The sequence below is a fragment of the Stigmatopora argus genome, chromosome 12 (assembly GCF_051989625.1).
Source record: "Stigmatopora argus isolate UIUO_Sarg chromosome 12, RoL_Sarg_1.0, whole genome shotgun sequence".
NCBI lineage: Eukaryota > Metazoa > Chordata > Actinopteri > Syngnathiformes > Syngnathidae > Stigmatopora > Stigmatopora argus.
The window spans coordinates 8,378,907-8,402,322 of record NC_135398.1 but is presented as its reverse complement, the minus strand read 5'-3'; the positions used below and the strand labels follow the sequence as shown (position 1 = coordinate 8,402,322).

Sequence of the window (23,416 nt, the reverse complement as noted above, 5' to 3'; positions counted from 1 at the left end):
CACAATTTTCCTTGAAAAAAAACTTAAAAGTCAAACATTTTGCAATCATAATGAATATTTGTTCTAACCTTGACACCAATTATTTAAATGCTCCCGGTCTTATTTGCAGAACAGATGAGCCAAGACTTTGAATTATGATTACCCAGTTTGACTGTCTGACTGTACACTCTGACTGAAGGGAACTGGAGCAGGATGTGGTTTAACACTCGTGTATGCTGTGCGTCAAGAGTTTACCACTTTTTTGCATAAATGGGTTTGATGCTGAATTTTCAGCTCCCTGCCACAGACTTTTATGAACGGCGCGATTCTCGGAAATAGCTTGACCGCAAAGCTTAGTGACCAGTAGTTTGTAACCAAGAGTACGTTTCATTTCCAACTTCACTTTATTACCGATGATATTCCTTTGCATGCATTATCGCTAACAACTGGGATTAAAGGGCTCCTAAATATCATTAGCAATTTTTTAAATTAAATTTTGCAATTTTTACTAGGTTTCTAATAGTAACCCTCTTTGATCTAATAAAATATTTTACTGTCCATTTAAAATTGTGAATTTTTATGGGCAAATGCCCCCATTTAAGAGCATTCTGGAGAACAGGACAAATATAAACAGGTATCGGTCGATACCTGTTTATATTTGTCCTGTTCTCCAGTTGTGAAAGTTAAAAATTCAATATTAAATGGGATTTTTTTAATGCTTGCAACATACCAAAAAACATGAAGTCAATGCAAATAATTTGCGTTCGCGGGCCACACAAACAGGTGTGGCAGAGCAGATTTGGCCCTCAGACCTTGGGTTTGACACCAATGACGTATATCTGGAGATCTATTTCTTCTAATTAGGAGCACATTTCATGTGTTCAGGTATTTGGTTGTGGCACGCAGGCACTAAAATTTTATTGTGCTTTGTTAAGAACCTGTTTGCCACTTGGTTGGAGTGAAGGGCTTTGATCCAACATATTGACGTAAAATGGAGAGCAGCATGTCGGCTTTTTTCTTGTGCTGAGCAGATGGGGTAAATTTACTCCATGTGTGACGCTCATGATGTCGATGGGTGATTTACAAGGAAAAAGGAAGGTGGGGAAATCCAGATGTGTGCGGTGTCACCTTTTTCAGGCACAAATTTGTTGAATCAACATATTCTCTGGCATGCTATTTAATTTGCTTCTTCACACGTCACGAGCTAAATCATCTCACAAGTCTGTGTATACAGTTTTACAATAATGGCAACCTTGATTCACTCTTCTTTTAATTCCCAGCCATGTTTCAAGTTCAAGGTCAAATAGGAAGTACTTTGCTCTCTTGGCACATGGCTTGGTCCTGGTTGGGCCTCGTTTCAAAATCAGAGTCAAAGTTTGCCTCTTGTGTTACTTGTGCAAACAAGGTTTAATGTTGGGTATAATATGCCCCCCTCTCTTTTTCCTCGGCGAGGTTCAGAGAGGCCTTTTTTATGACGCGAGGTGGCGTGACGGGAGTTCCTCCTGCAGTTCATCTAAGTTTAAGTTGAATACATCTGCGTTTTACTGACTTTGAATGTCCACCAGCTGTCTCTTCAGCTTTGAGAAAGTACTGCCAACTACTTTTCTATTGAAGTACTGTACTTTCACAAGTACAATGCCCTATTCTTTGATAAATTTGACATTGACAGTGACAAACGCCTAATGCATTTGAACTGGGAAGACTTTCAGTGGTTTTAAGGTTACTGCCAAAATATCCTACCGTGCGAAACGTCCGACCGTTGGCAAATTTGACAGCGAAAGTAGTATGGTGCACTTGCAGCTTTTTAATTCATATGCATAAAGGAACAAGATACTAACAATCCCTTAAGAGAATACTTGCATGTATTAATATCAAACAAGTGATGATATAAATATGTGCCTAATGTGGTCAACAGATAAACACGCTGCTTTAAAACAACCACAAGAAAACACACAATGTTTAAAAGCTGTGACAGGAAAACACGACAAAAATAGTTGGAGGCAATGGAAGGTAAAATAAGGCTGAAGAAAAAGGAAAATAGTTAATACTCGCCGTCAGTCATTTTGAAAGGTAGAAGAACACTGGGACCAAAAGGTATCATATTTTTACCTCGTTGCAAACATTCAACCACTGCACCACAAAAAAAATCTTAAAAGTAGATCACAAGTGAAACATTTAAGATGACTGGCTGAAATATGTATTAAATTTCACATATGTAGTTGCAAGTTAATGATTTTTGCTCCCCTAAAAATCAAGATATTGAACAGCTCTCTCTGTGCTTTGAGTGAGGGGGTGGCCACAGACCCCTATGACCCGCCCATGTTGACGGGGTCTTTCAAGGTTGGGGACGAAAGCCCAACTGCAGGAGGCAGCATGCTGCCTGGCTTGAATGGCACTGTGAGGTGGCTGAGCGAATGACTGCAAGTCTTACAAGGGGTGGAGGGAGCAGACAGAGTAGGAGGGGGGGTTGAAGAACCCACAACTCCGAGCAAATCAGCGGGATATGGAGAGAAAGGGGCTTCTGAGAGAGTCGGCAAACAGTCACTGTAGCATCAGTTTTTGAAAGTTTCAGAGGTGGAGCAATACAACAAAATGAAGGAGCTCTGTGTGCACAACTCACCAACTACCTCCGCAGCTCCTGGGTGTTCGGCCGGCCAGACCACTACAAGATCAAACCATTCAGGGTCGCTCGGACCTCCACGCATGGTGCCAGGAGGTTCCAGCATGGATTTAGCTCCTTTGGGCCCTGACTACGTGCCCATGTGTCTGTTGGCAGAGGATTCTTACCAGAAGCTTGCTATGGAGACCATGGATGAGCTCGACTGGTGTCTGGACCAGTTGGAGACCATCCAGACCTACCGCTCTGTCAGTGACATGGCATCCAATAAGGTATGAATTGACTTTGCTTGATATTTCCTTATTGGCAATCTGACATTGTTTTTAAATTGTTTTTTTCCAATTTATTATCGATGACCTCACGATTCAAAAGCAAAAAGAGGTATTATCTATTGAGCCTAGTCCTAAAATTTTAAGATGAGCCATTGTCATTCTGATCATGATGCATTTGTAGACTGCTGTCTAAGTTTAGAAACTGCAAGCCAGTATCACATTTTCTTTACAGGCATATTTAATGTCAGAGTTCTTTTTAGATGAATTTCAATGGTGATCTAGTTTTTGTCATGTTAAAGACAAGATGGCATCAGTCCACTTTCTCCGGTGATGTCATCCCAAATACTTAACGCTATCAGGGTTTCCAAGCTATAATTTAAATGGAACAAAAATCTTAGACTAATTTAAAAAAAAGTTTCTTCTTTTTCTTCATAATTTGTACTGTGTGCTGTCATTTGGATTTCAATTCTATCCCTCAGTGACACATTGTTGTTTTGTGAGATGCTTTTATCATATTACTAAGCAATTCATTTTCTCATCTTTTGAGTTCTAACATAACCTTCATATGCATTTAACTGCACAAGTATTTTTTTTCGTTGGTCCTGTAATTCCAATTTGCAAATATAGTCTAAAGCCCTGAATTGGTGACCAGCCTATCACATTGCACAAGGAGACAAACAACTATTCGTGCTCATAATCATACCTAGGGGCAATTTAGAGTGTTCAACCAGCCTGCCAGCATCTTTTGGGGATGTGGGAGGAAACCAGAGTACCTAGAGAAAACCCACGCAAGCCCGGGGAGAAAATGCAAACATCTAGAATCGAACCCTCAACCCCAGAACCGTGAGGCAGACGCGCTAACCAATCGTCAAGTGGGCCGCTGGATGTTTTCAATTTATGGTAATTTTTCCAATGAGTTTGGTGGTCCTAATCCCCTTTAAATTAAAACAGACCTCTGTGTTTATTTGATTTCTGGTAAACTGAACTGAACCCACACTATCAATTACTATTACTCAGCCCCCACATTGACAGTGGAGACTGTGTGGCGGCATTACATTATAAACACTGAGGGTGATGTTGACCATTTCCGTTTAAACCTCGCTATGGTTCGTCGCAGATGACTGACTCTGACCGTGACAGCAGTTTCCTGTCTCTGTATTTCCTCTATTCTCTCTGGCCTTGCACCATTCCCCAGTTGGTCAATAACAAAGAATAAAGTTCTGACTAAGTTGTTAAGTTGAGTATTTACAGGACAACCACGTCACTGAGACTGTACAGACAAAGAGTGCAGGACCCTTTCGACATTCAGCAGAATTTCCTAATTTCCAGACTGGCGACATTGTTCATGATTCGATGACCCCCCGAATGAGACGTAGTAAATGAAAGCCACAATTAGACCGAGGGTGTCTCCACTTTAACTTTTCAAGGGCACAGGTGTTTCCGGGGGTTTAGGACCACACACCCTGTTGACCACTTGGCTAGTCGTCATGACCTCAGCATTGGGAGCAGCCTCCCTGCCCTTCTCTATGATTAGCCTGGCCACACTTCCACTCTGATGCCGGTGACGGCCTTGGACAAACATTGCCATCTGACTCCTGTTAGAGGAGTTGAGCGCTCTGCGGGTTGACATGCGAGCAAGGCTGCGTGCACGCGAGTAGGAAACTTTGATGTGGTCGCTTGGTCTTTGAAGCTCTGCCATCCTCAGAGGGGAAGAAAATGACAAAATGATTGAAACAGATGTAGCGGAGGGTCTGGAACTGGGATTGGTGAAATGGGCATTAAATTATAGTGTTAGAATTCCATGTGACCAAAAGTGTGGCCTGGCCATCAGACATGGAGCAGTAATGATCATAGTGTCTAATTAGGGCCCTGCATGAATAAACCTCCTCCATTTTTTTGACAAAATGTGAACGCATGAAACTTTTTTTTCCATATTCGCTCTTTGGTTTGCTCAGAATCTACCAAGAATGCAGTCCGCAGTCATTAATCGAATCTTTGGCGACGCTGTAAACTGATGTAAATGAGCCAGAGCATATTGGCTCACTCCGGGCTTTGCGTGATTGTGAAGTTGTTGTTTTGCAATACGCGCCTTCCTCTACATTGTTTCACCCAAGGCCATTTTGTTCTGAAGGACGTAAAAGAGGATGAGTGCTGAACACGCGTGACATGTTTGTAATTTTCCTCAAGAACGCATCAGCAGTGAGTGATCAACTTTTCGTGTGAGGAGTTTCTAAAATGTATTCGGGAATGTTTCGCACTCGAAACCGTGCCAGGTATGTAAGGCACGTAAATTCTCTTTTTCAATGACATGTCTTCCAAGAAGTAACAGGGGAAGTAGGTGGAGAAATATTATGCCCCATGGTGGTGGGCGGAGCCGTCAATCTTTTGTGAACTGTGTAGGCCAGTCAGTCAAGTGTACTTTGTCATTATATTGTTTGACTCGAGGAAAGAGAACTTTGGGAGAGTTGCTATACAGAAATATGCTTTGAATACATTGAAGATTTAGTCTCATCGGGAATTTTGTTTCGTGACAATGGGACTATGTTTTTATGAAAAAGAGAGGACATACATTGGATTGCTAACAAGTTGGAAGAAGGTAAGTTTTGGTGTTTAAATATCTCTCTTTTTTTTAACCTAAAATTAGAATTGATTGGAATTTCTTGTTATGACGGTGTTGTTTTGGTCAAGTATTTAAAACGAGTTTACATTTTGTGTGGATATATAGTTGAGTTGCAAACAAAGCTTGAGTTTCCCCTTTATCTTAAAAGGAAAAAAAATCATTCATTGCTTTTGTGACCTTAGTATTCCATTTGTTTTAACTAAAAGTAAATTGTTGGATCAAATCAGCAAGATGCATAAACTAATCCATCCTCTAACACTGTTATTTTATGCAAAATATGCATCGTTTTCTCAAGATAGTCACCGACATCCAAAGTGCTGAACCATTCCTTTAATTCGGAGAAAAACTTAGTCCCATTCAATAGAATACACGCACCGAACCCATGATCCCTAATTGATTTACATGGACTGCCTCTGGCAGTTTCACAAACCAGGGCTTTGAATGTTTTTTGTCATGTTTCCCAGGCAGGTAGATATTTGCTTTTTCCTTGGGTGCAATTAGACTGTGAAAAAAATAAAAGATACATAACGACAGGGAAAAGTTCAATCCACATTGCAAATCAGAAACTGCTTCCGTGGTTTAATGATGTTGAGACATTATTAAAAAATGTATTTGATTTTTTTTTATCAGCTGTATTACTGCATGCATGTGTCTGCACGTGCATCTTAATGTGTCTACGTGATGCAGTGCAGTTTGTTTGGAGTGGTCCACCATGTGAAGAGCACAGGGGGGCACGTGACTCTGTTGCCATGGCTTTGAGGTTGTCGAGCAATTGGTGGTACCCGGGTGGGCTGTAGTGGGAAACCTCATTTGTCTTTCCTCATCTCTGTCTGCATCTTTCCTGCAGATTATGAGCCTGCAAAATGGTGTTTATGCGACGCAACATGGTCTTGACTGAAGCTAAATTGTAAAGCTGCACTTATCTTTAAACTAGAACATAATGATAGACCTAACTAAGCACGGCAGCTCCTCAAAGACTCGTGCTGTGGTAAATAATACCCACCATTTCCTTACTTGTGTGATGAACGCCCCGGTGCTTTGAAACCTCACATTGCGCAGTATGCGTTGGATCTCTGTTCTGCATTACTGAGCAGAAAATAGCGATTAGAGAAACGAAAAGGCACTAGAGATTGAGGGGAAAGAGTCAGGTTTAATAGTATTATAGTGTGACAGCGGGAAATAGCTTAAAGAGGATCAATATTTTGCGAGGGATTCCCTTGCATTGTGATTTTTTTTTTTTTGCAAAACCGTGCACGACTGCTTATTTGGCATTTGGGTTGCGAGGGAGGGGGCGTTGAAATCTTGTGAGAGTCACCCGTCGATTTACCAAAGGGGACTCTACAGTCAGAGCACAGCATTAGACCCCGCCACCCCACCCCTTGCTAAATCGCTCCCTTATCGCTGTCTCTTCTCTCTCAGTCTTGGAGCTTCCTCTCCTCCTGGCGTAATCTGGGAACAGGAAGGCTGGATTTCCCGCTCCTATGTCACCCGATTCAGTCTAGAAGGCGGCTGGGGGATAGAGTTTTTTTTTTTAAGGAGGTCAAATGTAGCAAGAACAAGAAGACAGAGGGATACATATTGATCCCACGGTGGGGGATTCCATCACATGGCGTCGCTGTGATCCCGGAAAGCACCGGACGAGCATCTGAGGGAAGATGCGGATCTCTACCGCAGCCCCTCCTCGGGGAGTGGGGCTGGGGGATTTTTGCCAGCCGGCGCCAGTATTGGAAATCTGAGCCGACGGGTTGCGTCTTGAAGTGTTAGGCTAGGGGTCTGAGCCGAGCCTTGGTGGTCCACTCAGAGAGGAGCATACAGGGCTTCTGCTGGGGAGCGCCAGGGGCTCAGCACAGCTCAGCATCATGCCTGAGGCCAACTACCTGTTCTCGGTGTCCTGGGGATACATCAAGGTGTGTCTTAGTCAATTGGTCCTATTTGCTCTTAATATTTTCTGGAAATGAGTCTGTGCAATGAAGTGATTCCATTTGTCGCTTGACAAAAACTGTCCTCTTGATGGGCAGTAGAAAATTCTGTTTTTTTTTTTTACAAAATAGGGATGAGATTATGGTGGTGGCCATAGATGCTGTTTGATTAAAACCTAGATGTCCACTTTTAAAGTAATGGTATCAACCTTAAATTCCATAGACTGGTGTTTTTATTTTTAGGGGGGAAGGGGGGGTTGCTCGGGGGAACCCTTATTCTTTATTTTCACATTTATTCACTGCTGAACCCTTCTCTTAAGAAAATATTAGACTTTTTACTTAACAGGTTGCCTGTTATTAATGTTGATAAATGTTCAATCCATACCGACTTGTAGGTTGCTCGTCAAAATGGATTGGACGCCTATTGCTGTCAGCGGCACCCAATTAATTAATAGTCAAGAGCATAAAAAATATGCTACAGCATCCAATTTTTCTACAAGTGGACATTCATATGTTTGCCTTTAGGCACCCGGAAATTAATCTATTCATTTTTCCCTATATTTCGTCCTTTTTCATGTTGTTTAATTTATATTTGTTTACCATTGCTTGTTAAATGGGTTGCAATTAGCCTCTGAATTTTGCTATTCTGGTATCCTTGCTAGAATGTCAATATGAGAAACTAGCTGTTTGGTGTATAGAAAGCATCATTACAATTATGTATATTTTCCTGGGACAGAAAAGTACTGAGATGAAAAAAATAACGAGAAATTAAATTTTTTTGTAGTAGCAACAGAGTTCAGTGAGCTAATACATACATTCCACTTAATTTTTGTTTTCTCTCCATCTAGTTCAAAAGGATGCTGAACCGGGAACTGAGCCACCTGTCTGAGATGAGTCGCTCAGGCAACCAAGTATCAGAGTACATCTCCAATACCTTCCTGGGTGAGTTCCAGGACATGACTGTGGACACATACAGTAATGCCAATGTCCGCGAGAAGAGCCATGTGTACAGGTGGCACCAATAATGTGTCAAGTAGCAGAAAGAACAAGCCGGTGTGCACCAATGCCTTCAAACCAGTCTAATCTAGTCTGGAGGAGGGAGACGCGGTCCCTTTGCTTTTACTGCAGTGCGATGTTGAGGGAGACTAGCGGGGGGAGGCGGGGCCTCGGTCGGGAAAGACTTTCCCCTAGGACTGCGGGAGAGGGAGAATGTTGACGTGTTTTGCAATGTGAGCACACTCCAACGAGAGCACGTGCCTGTCCGGGTTTCACAGTGCCATCGGGTCTGAAAGATTGCATTATTCATCACAGGGACAGCCGTGTTTCTGTGCTTCTTAACAGACTGGCAGCATTTCGCTGCTCATGTTTCCTTCAGGCTTTTCATTCTGATTAAACACAAGATGGCACCTATAAGGGCAATGAAATAAGGGAGACTGTAAAATTTAGATCCACATTGGAAAAATGTTTTTAGATCTATCTCGTTCTATGAGCTTTGGAATATTGAATCGAATATATGCATATGTAGATGCTAAAGGACTTTTGCGTCCAATGTTGATGTTGGGTTAAAGCTAAAGAATTTGTAAGGAAATACAAAATGATTTCATTTTTCAAGTGCCTGCCAGCGTCATTGTTTTAAAGCTACCAAGTCCAGGGAGACAACAAGCAACTTTAAATATATATATATATATATATATATATTGGAAAAAAGCAGAATGAATATACTGGTCAAAGCACAATTATGAAAGTCCTTCAGTTTACATTGCATGCAGTATTGCACAGAGCACATATTATGTTCATTACGATTTCCTAGCTGTATACACTTTTTAATCTTTTTTTTTTCTGGTTCCGGTGTTGGCTCTCCAGACAAACAGAATGAACTGGAGCTCCCGTGTACTGTTCCCAAGTCAAGGGAAAGAAAACGCAGGCAAGGCCATTCGCAACAGCAGCAAGGTGGCCCGATGACTCAGATAGGCGGTGTGAGGAAGTCCAGCTACACACCTTGCATCTCTGGAGGCACCAACAATCGTTTCGGGGTGAAGACAGATCAGGAAGAACTACTGTCAAAGGTAATTGGTCCATTTATCATCTTATTGGGAGCCGGACATGGAGGTCTTGCAGTGAACGATTGTGTTTCAATGCCGCCCGCTGACATGGATGAATTTACAGCATTTTAATTTAAATACCCATTAAGGTTGATATATAACAATCTATTTTGACTGGCAGGGTTTGGCAGTCAATGGCAACATTATAGAATAATAAGAAAATGCTAACTATCCTTTTTGTACATTGTTGCTTCCTTCTGAACAGGACCTGGAGGACATCAATAAATGGGGACTGAATATCTTCAGGATTGCAGAACATTCCCACAACCGGCCCCTTACATGCATCATGTACGCCATCTTCCAGGTTAGTCTCTTAGCTTTGTTTTCGTTTTCAAAAGAGCTAAGGAAATAATTAAAACACACATTCAAAATACAAACTGAATTTGCTCCTGCAAATGTGCTAAAAAAATGTCCTCCATTTGATACACAGGAGCGAGACCTAATGAGAACTTTCAAGATTCCAACCGATACATTTGTGGCATTCATGCTCACCCTGGAGAGCCACTACCACTCGGACGTGGCCTACCACAATAGCCTACATGCCGCCGACGTCGCCCAGTCCACTCATATCCTACTGTCCACTCCAGCATTGGATGTAAGTGTGTCATAGTTTTACACCTAATTATGTCATTATATCATTATCATTATCCCTCACAAAAGTTCTAATAATCCTGCATATTTAGGGTTAGTTGACTATGAAACTAGGCCTCATGTCTTTTTAATGCTTTAATGAGCTGTCTAGCATTGACGTCAACCGTAATCAAGTTTCATACCAGACATTTACCACACAAAAGGATCAGCTTCAAATGCATGACAATCCTGCTTGGCGACTCAATTACAAAACTTTGTGGCGTGTTTTCCACGTGTAGTGGGGATGTAATGTCAAAATAATATTCATTAACAATTGTATGTATACTTTTAACTGGAAAAATTCTCAACAAAACGGAAGTTGGTATACAAATAGACTAATCCCTACTTAGTAATAGGATTGGACATTTATTTCCATCAATAGGTCACTGGTTCAATAGGGGAAAATATTTTTTAGCAGTTGAACTATAATGAGCTGCATGTTATACTTCAGAAATGCTGAATAATATACGCTTTGTTTGATTGCCCTGTCGAAACAGGCCGTCTTTACTGATCTGGAAATCCTGGCCGCCATTTTTGCAGCTGCAATTCATGACGTGGATCACCCGGGAGTGTCCAATCAGTTTCTAATCAACACAAGTAAGCATTGTTTTGTCACATCGCTACCGCTGCAAATGTTTAGTATGCAGGCATATTTGCGGGGTTTACAGTGATCCGTCTCCAAAGGCAATAGCGTGGGTGTTTAGGGAGACGGTGCACGGTTGCTATAGTTACCTGAGCTCCATTTAATTCCTGTCATTTTTACCTCACTCCCACAGACTCAGAACTGGCTCTGATGTACAACGACGAGTCGGTGCTGGAGAACCACCACCTGGCTGTGGGCTTCAAACTGCTGCAGCAAGACAACTGTGATATCTTTCAAAACCTCGGCAAGAAACAGAAGCAGACACTGAGAAGAATGGTCATTGACATGGTGAGGAAAGAAATCTGAAACCCTTTTTCCCCCTTTTTTTTAAACCCCAAATAACGACTCACACCTGGACACCTCAGGTTTTGGCAACTGACATGTCGAAACACATGAGCCTACTAGCGGACCTGAAGACAATGGTGGAGACCAAGAAGGTGACCAGCTCGGGAGTTCTTTTGCTGGACAACTACACAGACAGAATGCAGGTAACTCGCTTGTACAAACTTTTGGGAAAGGCTAACACAAAAGTCCAAAATGTTAACAGCCTGCCATTCCTGCAGGTTCTTCGAAATATGGTCCACTGTGCGGATCTGAGCAATCCCACCAAGCCTCTGGATCTGTACCGGCAGTGGACAGACAGGATCATGGACGAGTTTTTTCACCAGGGAGATCGAGAGAGAGAACGGGGGATGGAGATCAGCCCCATGTGTGACAAACACACAGCGTCGGTGGAGAGGACACAGGTGGAATTTTTGCACTAAAGCACAAAAGATCACCAGTGGTGGCAAAAGTAGTCCAGTACTTTTGCCATCTTAACTCATTGGCTGCCATTAATCAACCAAACTTGCTCTAAAACAGAATTGTTTTTAAATTGACCACATAATAACATATTTCCACTTACCAGATGAACAACCTTCCCAATGTTGTATCTGCTTATTATTTCTTATATTAAATATTTGCCAGTGATAGCGAACTCTCAGCCCTCCCATTCAAAATAGATGGAACGTCTGTTGCCGTCACTGGCACTGAAACTCAACAGCCATCACACGATTGGTCTACTTTGATCAGAATAAGACATGATAAAACTCTAAAATGTACCCTAATTTTTCAACTAATTTTTTTTCAATTTACTTTTAATATTATATAATATAGTATAGTATAGTATAGTATAGTATAGTATAGTATAGTATAGTATAGTATAGTATAGTATAGTATAGTATAGTATAGTATAGTATAGTATAGTATAGTATAGTATAGTATAGTATAGTATAGTATAGTATAGTATAGTATAGTATAGTATAGTATAGTATAGTATAGTATAGTATAGTATAGTATAGTATAGTATAGTATAGTATAGTATAGTATAGTATAGTATAGTATAGTATAGTATAGTATAGTATAGTATAGTATAGTATAGTATAGTATAGTATAGTATAGTATAGTATAGTATAGTATAGTATAGTATAGTATAGTATAGTATAGTATAGTATAGTATAGTATAGTATAGTATAGTATAGTATAGTATAGTATAGTATAGTATAGTATAGTATAGTATAGTATAGTATAGTATAGTATAGTATAGTATAGTATAGTATAGTATAGTATAGTATAGTATAAGAATGACATTGATGTTAAAAGCACTTTTTGATGGCAATTGATCAGAAGATCACCCTTACAATTCCACAATGTTACCATGTTTTTTTTTCCAAATAATTCCACATTATAGTTTTTTAACACATTTACTGCCAACCCAGGTCAGAGTATTTGTTGTGGCAGTCATTAAAAGAAGGAAATTGATAATAAAAACACTTTGACGGCACTAGATCAAATGATGGCCCCTCCCATGTCAAATGCTTTGGACAATGGCAGCCAAAAAGTTCATGGCAACAGATCTACCAGAATGTAGTTACAGAGTATATAATGTACTACTCCACTGATGATTAGTATGAGCCTATTACCGTGAGTCATGTTCACTGACGCCGTCCTTTAACCCTTTTAGGTGGGCTTCATTGACTACATCGTACATCCTCTGTGGGAGACTTGGGCTGACCTGGTCCACCCGGATGCTCAGGACATCCTGGATATGCTGGAGGACAATAGGAACTGGTACCAGAGCATGATCCCCCAAAGTCCCTCCCCACCATTCTACTCCAGCGACGCGGACGCTGCACCACACGGCGAAGCGGAGGGCGGTCCCGCCCCCAGCAAGTTTCAGTTTGAGCTGACCCTGGACGAGCAGGAAAGCGACAACTCGGCCATGGAGACGTCAGCGTGCGACGGCGAGACGCCCCGAGGTCACCGCTCCCAGCTGGGAGGGGTCGGCGCCCCGACGCACGACGAGACATAGCGGGGCCGAAAGGGTCACTTGTGAGAGCGTAGCGCCTCTTTGGCTTTCGTTTGATTGCAGTTGAGAAATCCTGCAATGCGTGGCTCTTTGGAGCTTTCTGGGATGTGAGGGCCTTACCGAATGCTGGGCACGCCTGCTGATGAGCCTCGGAAACCCTACGGCAGTTTGTTTTTCCATCCATCAGGATGGAAGATGGTGGACTTCTGTTGAATCTCAGAAGCAAAGTACCGAAAGTGGACAATTCATTTTGTTTGTGTACACGAACAAGTGAAAAATTCCCACCTTGCACTTCAGGACATGACATCGATATATTTACCAACACAAACTATCTATTGTGTTTGGGTTAAATGTTCATCCAAGACTACTAGTCAGATAGTTCATTGTAACCAAGCTGTTTTTTTTCCTCTCTTAAAAATGAATGTGTGCCTTTTTTCTTCATTTTTTTTTTAAAAACAACATTGTCTCATTTTATTTTATTTTTATTTATTGAACACATTCATGTAGCATTGTGCCATTTTCTCCAGAGGTGAATTGTTTGTCTCACACGGTCTTCCTGATCTTCCGGCAATAGTGTGAGCTCGTTCTCACTGAAGCATTCAGTGGCTACATCTCAAAATCACTTTGACTTCCCGCACACTTTGCACTTTGTGGCCCAAAGTATCAGTAATTCACAAGGACAACACGTGAAACCAAAATAACGGATGTTTATTTTGCATCCAAGCAATTACCAATGGCGTTTCTCCAATCCAAAGATCGTCTCATTTTAACAACTCCCTTAACTTTACTTCAAGCTGAGCTCTAACGTCAGCATTAAAATGTCATTTCCCTTTCCGTAAAGTCAAACACTCACCTGTTATGGTGAATTCACTCCATAACATGACTCATTCTAAACATCAAACGAGCCTCGGCACCTGCGTGCGCATTTAACGACAAATGAGTGATTTCATTATTGTATCTTCACGGTTTTATTGCGGCACTTTGTCGACAGTTCCGCAGCTTTTTTTGCTGCTCTGTCAACACTACCTTCAAGGTACCACCTTGTCAAGTGCAAGCTTTATTAAAAAGAGCATCTGGCCATTATGTCATGCCTGTACGTGTGTGTGTGTGTGTGTGTGCGCGCGTGTGGAAAACGATCACACAATTGCACAGAAACTTGTTGCACCCAGCCATGTAGTGCTGATTCTTCCGCTGTTTGTAACAGTGTATTTATTATGTTGTACAGTATACTATTGATATTGGTTCAAAATTGTCACCGTATAAGTGTTATTTATATGCACTACCACATGTCAAATCAGTTAAGACTGATTTTGTCTGGTGGCTTTGTTGAATTGCGCACCGCTATTTTTGTTATACAGTGAGACCATCACATGATATTATGCAGTTCCAATTTGAACTATTTGAAAAAGTACTGTACTTTTGTTAGTTTTGAGTAAGAGAGGTTGGGATCCACCTCTTTTGGTGTGCAGAGTATGTTTTGCATTAATGAAAGCTATTGATTTCAGGATAAAGTGTACGGTGACAGGTCATTGTACAGATTGCAATATTTGTGGAAACCTATTATTAAAGTTATATTTTCAATGTTTACTTCACAGTGCTTATTGTAAAATTGTAAATGTTGTGCTCAACAAATGTTTTCTATCAGATTATTAAAATGGGCATGTATTAACATTTAACTTGCTCTCATATTTTTGGGTGGACTGAGGACACTTGGAGATTGCTATTATATAATATATAGAAAATGAATGAATTAATGTATGAACTATAGCTTGGAGATTGCTATTATATAATATCAGTGGCAGTCCGTGAATTTCCTAGCGACGCCTTCAGCTGTCGGAATCAATCCAACCCTCAAAAACTATTTTATGGCTATAAAACCTCTACTGCGACACATAAAAAATCATCAATAATAACCTCATACAATTGAAATATTATTTAGGAATATAGCCATATTTTACTCACGAAAATCCATCCTTTTCATGTGTCATTTTCCCTTAAATAGAAGCAACCGTGAGCAAGAGTTTCCAAAAACGGCAAGGTAAGGTGTGGCCACTTCATTGTGTAGATGTTTGTTCACCTGCCTGCCACGGGGGCAGGTGCGGTTCGGATCCCGGTTGGGAAACAATTTCCCTTAAATATATATATATATATATATATATATATATATATATATATATATATATATATATATATATATATATATATATATATATATATATATATATATATATATATATATATATATATATATATATATATATATATATATATATATATATATATATATATATATATATATATATATATATATATATATATATATATATATATATATATATATATATATATATATATATATATATATATATATATATATATATATATATATATATATATATATATATATATATATATATATATATATATATATATATATATATATATATATATATATATATATATATATATATATATATATATATATATATATATATATATATATATATATATATATATATATATATATATATATATATATATATATATATATATATATATATATATATATATATATATATATATATATATATATATATATATATATATATATATATATATATATATATATATATATATATATATATATATATATATATATATATATATATATATATATATATATATATATATATATTCATATATATATATATATTCATATATATATTCATATTTTTTTATTTTTTGAATTATTTTTGTTTTAAAACTCGGTAAAAAAAACAACAGACCCTTGGAAAAAGTTGCAGTTGATTTTCACTGTATAGACACCATCCACCTTAGTGTTAGCATGAAAACATGCTTCTCTTTGAGCACCATCCACTGCACTTAGCCAGCTTGTAATGCTGTTGTACGGTGTGTTGGTAGCACTACAATAGTTTGAATAAAGAGGTTCTCAAAACATGTTACGTTTTTTTATATATATATATATATATATATATATATATATATATATATATATATATATATATATATATATATATATATATATATATACCGTGCATTTTCTCGTAGCGCCTTCAACGTATCAATCCAACCCTCAAAAACTATTTTATGGCTATAAAACCTCTACTGCAGCTACAGCTGCGACACATAAAACAATAATCAATAAATCAATGCACAAAAATTGGGTAAAATCCACTTCCACTTTGCAGCATTTCATGATTAAATACAAATACTGGAGCTTTTCAGACATTACAACCGGGCCGGGGGGTGATTTTTCCGGGAAAAGACAGTAATGAACGTCAATGGCGTACGGGCAAACATTGCCCGAAAATGGGGTAAAATCCAGCCGAAAACAGCATTTATTGATTAAATACAAATACTGGAGCTTTTTAGACATCAGAACCGGGCCCGGAGTATCATTTCCACGGTAAAAAGACAGCGATGAACGTCGATACGTCCATACGTGAAACGGCAGAAACAAAATGCACTGCCACTGTTTAAATGTCTAGAAGTAAAAAAACAAACACTAAAGTGCATGTCATCACAATGTTCATAATGTGCAATACTGTATGTATTTTAAAGGATTAAAGCCCAACCAAAAAAATATTTACAGCTCCCCCCACTAACTAATGCACGTTATGATGAAAACAATGTGTTTTTTAAAGTATGAATGCCCAATCAACACGTATTTACAGCCCCGCCCCCGCCCCACCCACTGACTAATGCATGTTATTATGAAAACAATGTATATTTTTTTAAGTATTAAACTCCAACCAAAAAGCATTTACAATCCCCCCCCCCCCCCCCCCCACACACACACACACTGACTAACGCACGTTATTATGAAAACAATATATATTTTTTGTGTGTCTATTTTTAATAGGCGTGGCCGATGTCAGAGTTCAAATAGCCGACGTCAAACCCAAAATGGTTGATGAGCCAGGAGGCAGCACGGGCGTGCACTGCAGAGCAGCTCAAAAGTGACGATTTGCCGAAGAAAGCCTGACAAACTTCTCACAGGACGATGCAGCACATTCGGTACGTTGTCATTTGGGGATTTCGAAGCCCCAGTTCTCGTCTTAAGAGTGATAAGAGCATGATTCGTTGACGTGATGTAGCCCCATGTGCGTGCAGACAGCAAAATGTTTGCAAACAAATTGGCTACATTGCGTTACCGATCGCTCTTTGTTTAAAAAGTAATCATTCCATTGTGTGTTTCAGTCCCTCAACGAGCACGGACTGCTGGGAAACATCAAGAATGTGGCCAAAACGACCAGAAAGGGGCATCTTGTCGACGCCATAACAAAGTGAGTCATTTTTAAATAGTTCCGATTTTCTCTATCCGTGTAATATTTAAACGTCAGCGTTCAGTATTCAAGGCTTTGCGCAATTGTCTCGTTTTATCATACATTCAACTTTTGAATGAAAACACTAACTAGGTTGGTGTTTTTTAGTAGCAAAAACCTGTGGATAAGTCACCCACACAAATGCCATTAGTGGACGTGTAAGGAATAAACAGTAATCCCTCGATTATCGCGGTTAATGTAGACCAGACATGGCTGTGATAAATGAAAAACTAAAGTAGGGTCATCCCTATTGAATTTAATTTAAAAAAATACTATAGTGGCAAGTGTAGGAGTAGCTTCTGCTTGTGAGTTTCACATCTTTCTGAACTTACAAATAGTAATCAAACATAGGCTTTGTCATCATTGACTCGACAAAAGCCTAATTGTCATCATACCCAGATAACTGCGTATGACGAAATTGGTAATTGAAATAAAATAAAAATTCTGCCATGTAGTACTAACTGTGCACTCAAATAGATTCTATACTTTTACCCCGTTAACTTTCTTAAAGACCTCAGGGCTTGGACTGTTTCATTTTTAGTTTTAAATGTGTTTTTGACAAAACCCAAGAACATTTATTCAACAATAGTGCATTTTTGACTCATTTAAAAAAAAAATTCCTCGGCATAAGAGAAAAACAGACGCTTTTTGGATATTTTTTTTTAAGAATGGATTTGAAATAATTGACTGAAAAACTCAAGGCAGAAGTAGGATTTATTTATCATTTTCATGTAATTTGTACCTTGTGGGCCCCTTTTCAGTGTGTTTTTTATGTTTCCCACCACATCAAGATCCTGATTATTTGTGGAGGAAAACATGAAAAATAGATGTTTTAGTCTCTCTGCAGCAGACTAAAAGAAAACCAGACCATCAGGAGTGTCTAAATAATGGGTACCCTTTTGATGTTTTATAGAGAAAAAAAAAGCTAAATGTAGGATTTTTTTAGTTAAATTTGACTTGATTAGGCCCTAGTCTGTATTTCTTTATGTAACTTAATCCATCCTGCCTATGTTGAGATAGCTTGACGCACCCCCCATTTCTCGGTGTTACGCGAGAACCTATCTCCAAACTTTTTCAAAATAAAAGGTAAGACTTTGTGAATTGACCCCTTTTTTTTGTTTTCCAGAATTCCACAAGGGGGACAAGGTTTCCTGCCTATGTACAGATAGGCTGACGCACCCCCACGTTTTTCGGTGCTGGTGGTTACGCGAGAACCTATCTCCAAACTTTTTCAAAATAAAAGGTAAGACTTTGTGAATTGTTTTTTACTTAACTTTGTGTATTGACCCCTTTTTTTTTGTTTTCCAGAATTCCACAAGGGGGACAAGGTTTCCTGCCTATGTACAGATAGGCTGACGCACCCCCACGTTTTTCGGTGCTGGTGGTTACGCGAGAACCTATCTCCAAACTTTTTCAAAATAAAAGGTAAGACCTTGTGAATGGTTTTTTACTTAACTTTGTGTATTGACCCCTTTTTTGTTTTCCAGAATTCCAGCTGGTGCCAAGGGGAGTTTCTTTGTCCATTTGAAAATGGATGAAGGCAGAACTGAATTTTTAAAAATGCTGGAGGGCCTGCGCGAACCTATCTCGAGAGCCTGTTTTTCTATGTCAAAATAAAAGCTTTTAAATGTATACGTGTTTGTCTTTAACAAAAAATGCAAGTAACAATCCAAGTTAAAAAAATTTATTTACAGTTAAACATTTCAACATATTAGTTGGCATTACATTGAAATGTTGATTAGTGTAGCCAGTCTTTTCTCCAGTTTGTCCACCTGTAGACATATGACATCTTAGTTAAAGGTTCACAAAACAATTTTTACACTTATAATTAATTTTTGTAAAGTACATTAGAAAATAAAATTGAGCTGGGGGAATAAACACTTAGAAGAAAAAAAATGGGTAAATAAACTTAGAAAAGATGGGGGAATTAAAAAAAAAAACTTGGGGTACATACACTTAGAAGATAAAATTAAAAGAAAAAAATGGGCTATAAACACTTGGAAAAGAAAAACTGGGGGAATAAACACTTAGAAAATAAAATTAGGAAAAAAGATGGGGGAAAAAATAAAAAACTGGGGGAACATACACTTCGAAAAGCTGGGGGAATAAAAAAAACTTGGGGTACATACACTTAGAAGAAAAAAATGGGCAATATACACTTGGAAAAGAAAAACTGGAGGAATAAAATTAGAAGAAAAAAACAGGGCCTAAACACTTAGAAAATAAAATTAGGAAAAAAGATGGGGGAAAAAATAAAAAACTGGGGGAACATACACTTAGAAATTAAAATTAAGAAATAAACAGGGTGTATACACTTAGAAAAGCTGGGGGAATAAAAAAAAAACTTGGGGTACATACACTTAGAAGATAAAATTAGAAGGAAAAACTGGAGGAATAAAATTAGAAGAAAAAAACAGGCTATAAACACTTGGAAAAGAAAAACTGGGGGAATAAAATTAGAAGAAAAAAAAACTGGGGGAATAAACACTTAGAATTCCTGCTCCAACATTAACTGAGATCCTTCTTACCTTAAAGATTTAGTCAAAGAGCTGTGGAAATGATTGGCCAGTGAAACATCACCATGATGATTTAGGCTTTTATTTAATTTGGATTTTCAGAAGTACAGAGACACCATATAATTCAAGTGGGCAACTTGCGAGGAAGATCTCTCAGGCCTGTTGCATGCAAAAAAATAGCAAAAGTTAGAATATATAGAGACTGGAGATTCAACTTTTTTTGAGAGGGGGGGGGGGGGGGGGGGGTGTAGTTTTACCTTGATCTGGCCCAGTCTCCTCTTCTATAACCGCAATAGTGCTCTAGGCATGCTAGAAGAGCTGCATCTTGGTGCTAAACAGGAAAAATTTGCACACAAAAAAGCATAAGTCAGCATATATTGAGCCTGGAGATTCAACAGATAGCCTTAGTTGTTTTTTTGGGGAAGTAGTTTTATCTTGATGCTAAATGGGGAAAACTTGATTTAACCAAGGTATTTTGGGGTTGCCAAACAATTACGGGATAGAGAAATCTTACAAGAAATTTAATAAACGATCAAGATAAAGAATGAAAATTAGTTAGCGAGTGCCAAGTGCTATTTTTCCTTTTGCAGACAAGGTGATTAAATATACAGACTGACGTTAACAGCTAGGACAAGGGTGTCAAACTCGGGTTGGTTCGCGGGTCGCAATAACGTCAACTCGATTTCACGTGGGCCGGACCATTTTTGTAATGATATTTTTTCTATTTAAATTGGATTTAAAAAACTATCAAAAGCTCTAAATATTCAGTTTTTATAGATCTAAAAAAAATGTTTGTTTGAGCTTTTTTTTTCTTCATGAGGGAAAATATCTTATAATTTGTTTTTCATTTCAAAAGGAAACAAAATATTTTTGGGAATATGTTCAATATTAGAGTGGAAAACAGATTTTTTTAAATATATTTATTTTTAGATTTTACTAAATGCTTTTTGAACTAAAAACACAAAAGGGAAAAAAAGGAATTAAAAAATTACAATTATTGATTTAAAAAGGGGAAAATGAGGAAATATAATATACATGTATAATCTTCATTTGAATTTGATCCTAACAGAAAGTCAGCACTCATGATTTACTTTCTTGGGCCGCACAAAATGACGCGGTGGGCCAGATTTGGCCCCCGGGCCGCTGCTTTGACACCAGTGAGCTAGGAGAAAGTTGGCTTAATGGTTTTGTATATGGCGATTAAATATACAGACTCACATTAACAGCTAGGAGAAAGTTGGCTTAACAGTTTTGTATATTTTTTTTTTTTTTTGGTAAAAACAGAACAATTACAAATCGGCAACGGGTGTTTAGCACTCGCAATGAAAACTGTCATTCTAGAGCAGGGGTCGGGAACCTTTTTGAAAGAGAGCCATAAACAATTCCTATTTTCAAATATTATTCTTTGAGAGCCATACACACAATTTTAAAGTCAAAATACATGAAAATGTGCCAATTCTTTAGTCATATTACCACTTTTAAAGTACAAGAAGTCTTTGAATTCTTTTGACAACATTGTTACGGTGTTGACAATCAATGAATATCAATTAGAATCAATGAGAGAATAGATGCAGAAGACTAATGAAAAAAAACAAGTCAATGCCAGTGCTGACGTGACGTTCCTATTGGTGCGTTCGGGACTCGGCTCTCTCACCACCGGTTTCCATATTTTAGCTCAGAGCCATATGCAACCATCAAAAGAGCCACATGTGGCTCCCGAGCCATAGGTTCCCTACCCCTGTTCTAGAGTGAGCATTTACCCAGCAAACTGTCAGTTGATGACTCGGCGTTGTTTGATTAAATTTAAAGTCTTGTCACACGACTCAATAATGGAGAGAAAACGGACAACATACTTTTTAAGTCAAATCGTGACACTAACGCTAATGTTAAGTAGTAACATACGGCACACAGCCGGTGAGGAAAAGAAGCGCAAATTTAAATTGTCGACGGTGTGCTAAACCTGGCATTAAACTAAGATATTTGTTGGTGTTTTGGGCTCAATTGATTGCTGAAAAATCTCCCGATCGCGTGATAAAAACGCATTTAGACCAGTGAATTGCTCTGTTCCTTACCTCGGCGTCCTTGTCGACCGTCAGGGTGTCAAACGTTTTCCAAAAGGAAGAGTTACTGCGCATGCGCTTAATTAACTCGTCTGGGTCTACAATAGGCGTAAGGTCTGGCTACTCCACTCTACCACTAGCCAATCATAGGTGAGGTGAAAAGCAATGACGTATCCCTACGCCTGTGACAAGGCAATGACGTATCCCCACCCCTGTGACAAGGCAATGACGTATCCCTACGCCTGCGACAATGCATTGTGGTGTTACCAAATCAAATTCTGATTGGTTAAAGCAACAGTCTTATCGACGCTTGTTTAATGCAGCAGAGCCTGCAGAACTGATTGTGAAGATCTTGAGGCAGATTTCTGACCCTGGCAACAAATAATGGCTGAAATGTGATCGGTTAAATGATTCAATATGAAAACACACATCTGGAAGCAGTGCAACCAGGGGGAAAAGCAATGAAAGGAAGCTAACAGACAATTTGGAATTATTTAATAAGTATTCATGGACAAAATATAATTAACATCAGTCTGTGATTCAGATATTTCTTAGGCCAGCAGAAAAAAGGCCTTGAAGGCCCTGACGGCACACCACTGGTAGGCTGATTGGACACTCCAAATTGCCCCCAGGTATGGGTGTGAGTGTGCATGGTTGTCCATCTCCTTTTGCCCTACATCCTAAAAAAAATCCTTTGAGAAAGTAGTAAAGTTCATGAACTAGAAATTGAAACACCAAACACTGTGGAAGGGCCCTTGGGCAAGGCATTGAAACCTAATTTGCCTCTAGTGGGTTGGTAGCAGCTTGCACAGGACAACCATGTGTGGCCCGGTTAATCCAGGGCGTGCATGGACTTCGCCCAAAGGCAGCTGACATTTTAGTTCAACTGCAACTCTAACAAGAACAAGTGTTTTTGAAGCTGCAATAATTGATATAAATTCCCTAAAGGAAACAAACCATTCAACATGGTCATCAGTCACTGAACATGTATCACTTATAAATCCATCACCGCAAGCGCATAGTCAATGCAAAGTAAACAGGAAGAATGGAAAAGATAGTAATGCTATGTGCTTAGCCCTCAGGGCATTCACTCTCCCATGTCCTCGAGCACCTTGACCCGAACTGATAAGCACTTGAAATACATGATCGACAAGACACGCATTTGTGATAAAGCAGAAATGACGTCAAACGGATTTGAAGTTTCTGAGTAAGTCAATAATACACAAAAGGAAACACTAGCTCTCATCACAGCTGTGTTTTGAGCAGCTGCTGAAAGACAAGCATTCATGCCCGTGTTATTGCGCAAAAAAAAATGTGGCACTTTGAGTGCTGAGCATTCATTCACCTATTTTTCTTAAGGTCAAA

The 23,416-nt window shown here is 38.9% G+C and overlaps 1 protein-coding gene and 2 long non-coding RNA genes across 4 annotated transcripts in view; 2 read left to right on the top strand and 1 right to left on the bottom strand.

Annotated features, from left to right (window-relative positions):
* LOC144085681 (3',5'-cyclic-AMP phosphodiesterase 4B-like) overlaps nt 1-14,805 on the top strand; it is a 28,934-nt gene extending 14,129 nt beyond the window's left edge. The window contains exons 8-17 of one of the 2 annotated variants that reach the window (XM_077615213.1): nt 2,615-2,868; nt 8,256-8,349; nt 9,271-9,473; nt 9,715-9,813; nt 9,940-10,104; nt 10,637-10,736; nt 10,916-11,070; nt 11,148-11,270; nt 11,346-11,528; nt 12,785-14,805. In XM_077615213.1, the coding sequence (XP_077471339.1) occupies nt 2,615-2,868; nt 8,256-8,349; nt 9,271-9,473; nt 9,715-9,813; nt 9,940-10,104; nt 10,637-10,736; nt 10,916-11,070; nt 11,148-11,270; nt 11,346-11,528; nt 12,785-13,132 (1,724 nt within the window). In that variant the 3' untranslated portion in view covers nt 13,133-14,805. The remainder of the gene's footprint in view (nt 1-2,614; nt 2,869-8,255; nt 8,350-9,270; nt 9,474-9,714; nt 9,814-9,939; nt 10,105-10,636; nt 10,737-10,915; nt 11,071-11,147; nt 11,271-11,345; nt 11,529-12,784) is intronic. The other variant, XM_077615214.1, reaches the window with a different exon arrangement.
* A 2,218-nt stretch (nt 14,806-17,023) lies between these two features.
* Nucleotides 17,024-19,107, top strand: LOC144086359 (uncharacterized). The gene is made up of 5 exons (XR_013304426.1): nt 17,024-17,167; nt 17,351-17,436; nt 18,602-18,718; nt 18,784-18,900; nt 18,963-19,107. It is a non-coding gene; the product is annotated as an uncharacterized LOC144086359 (long non-coding RNA).
* A 36-nt stretch (nt 19,108-19,143) lies between these two features.
* Nucleotides 19,144-22,181, bottom strand: LOC144086358 (uncharacterized). Its single transcript, XR_013304425.1, has 4 exons — nt 22,064-22,181; nt 20,249-20,322; nt 20,004-20,150; nt 19,144-19,247 (listed from the first exon to the last, which is right to left on the bottom strand). It is a non-coding gene; the product is annotated as an uncharacterized LOC144086358 (long non-coding RNA).
* Nucleotides 22,182-23,416: the final 1,235 nt, after the last annotated feature.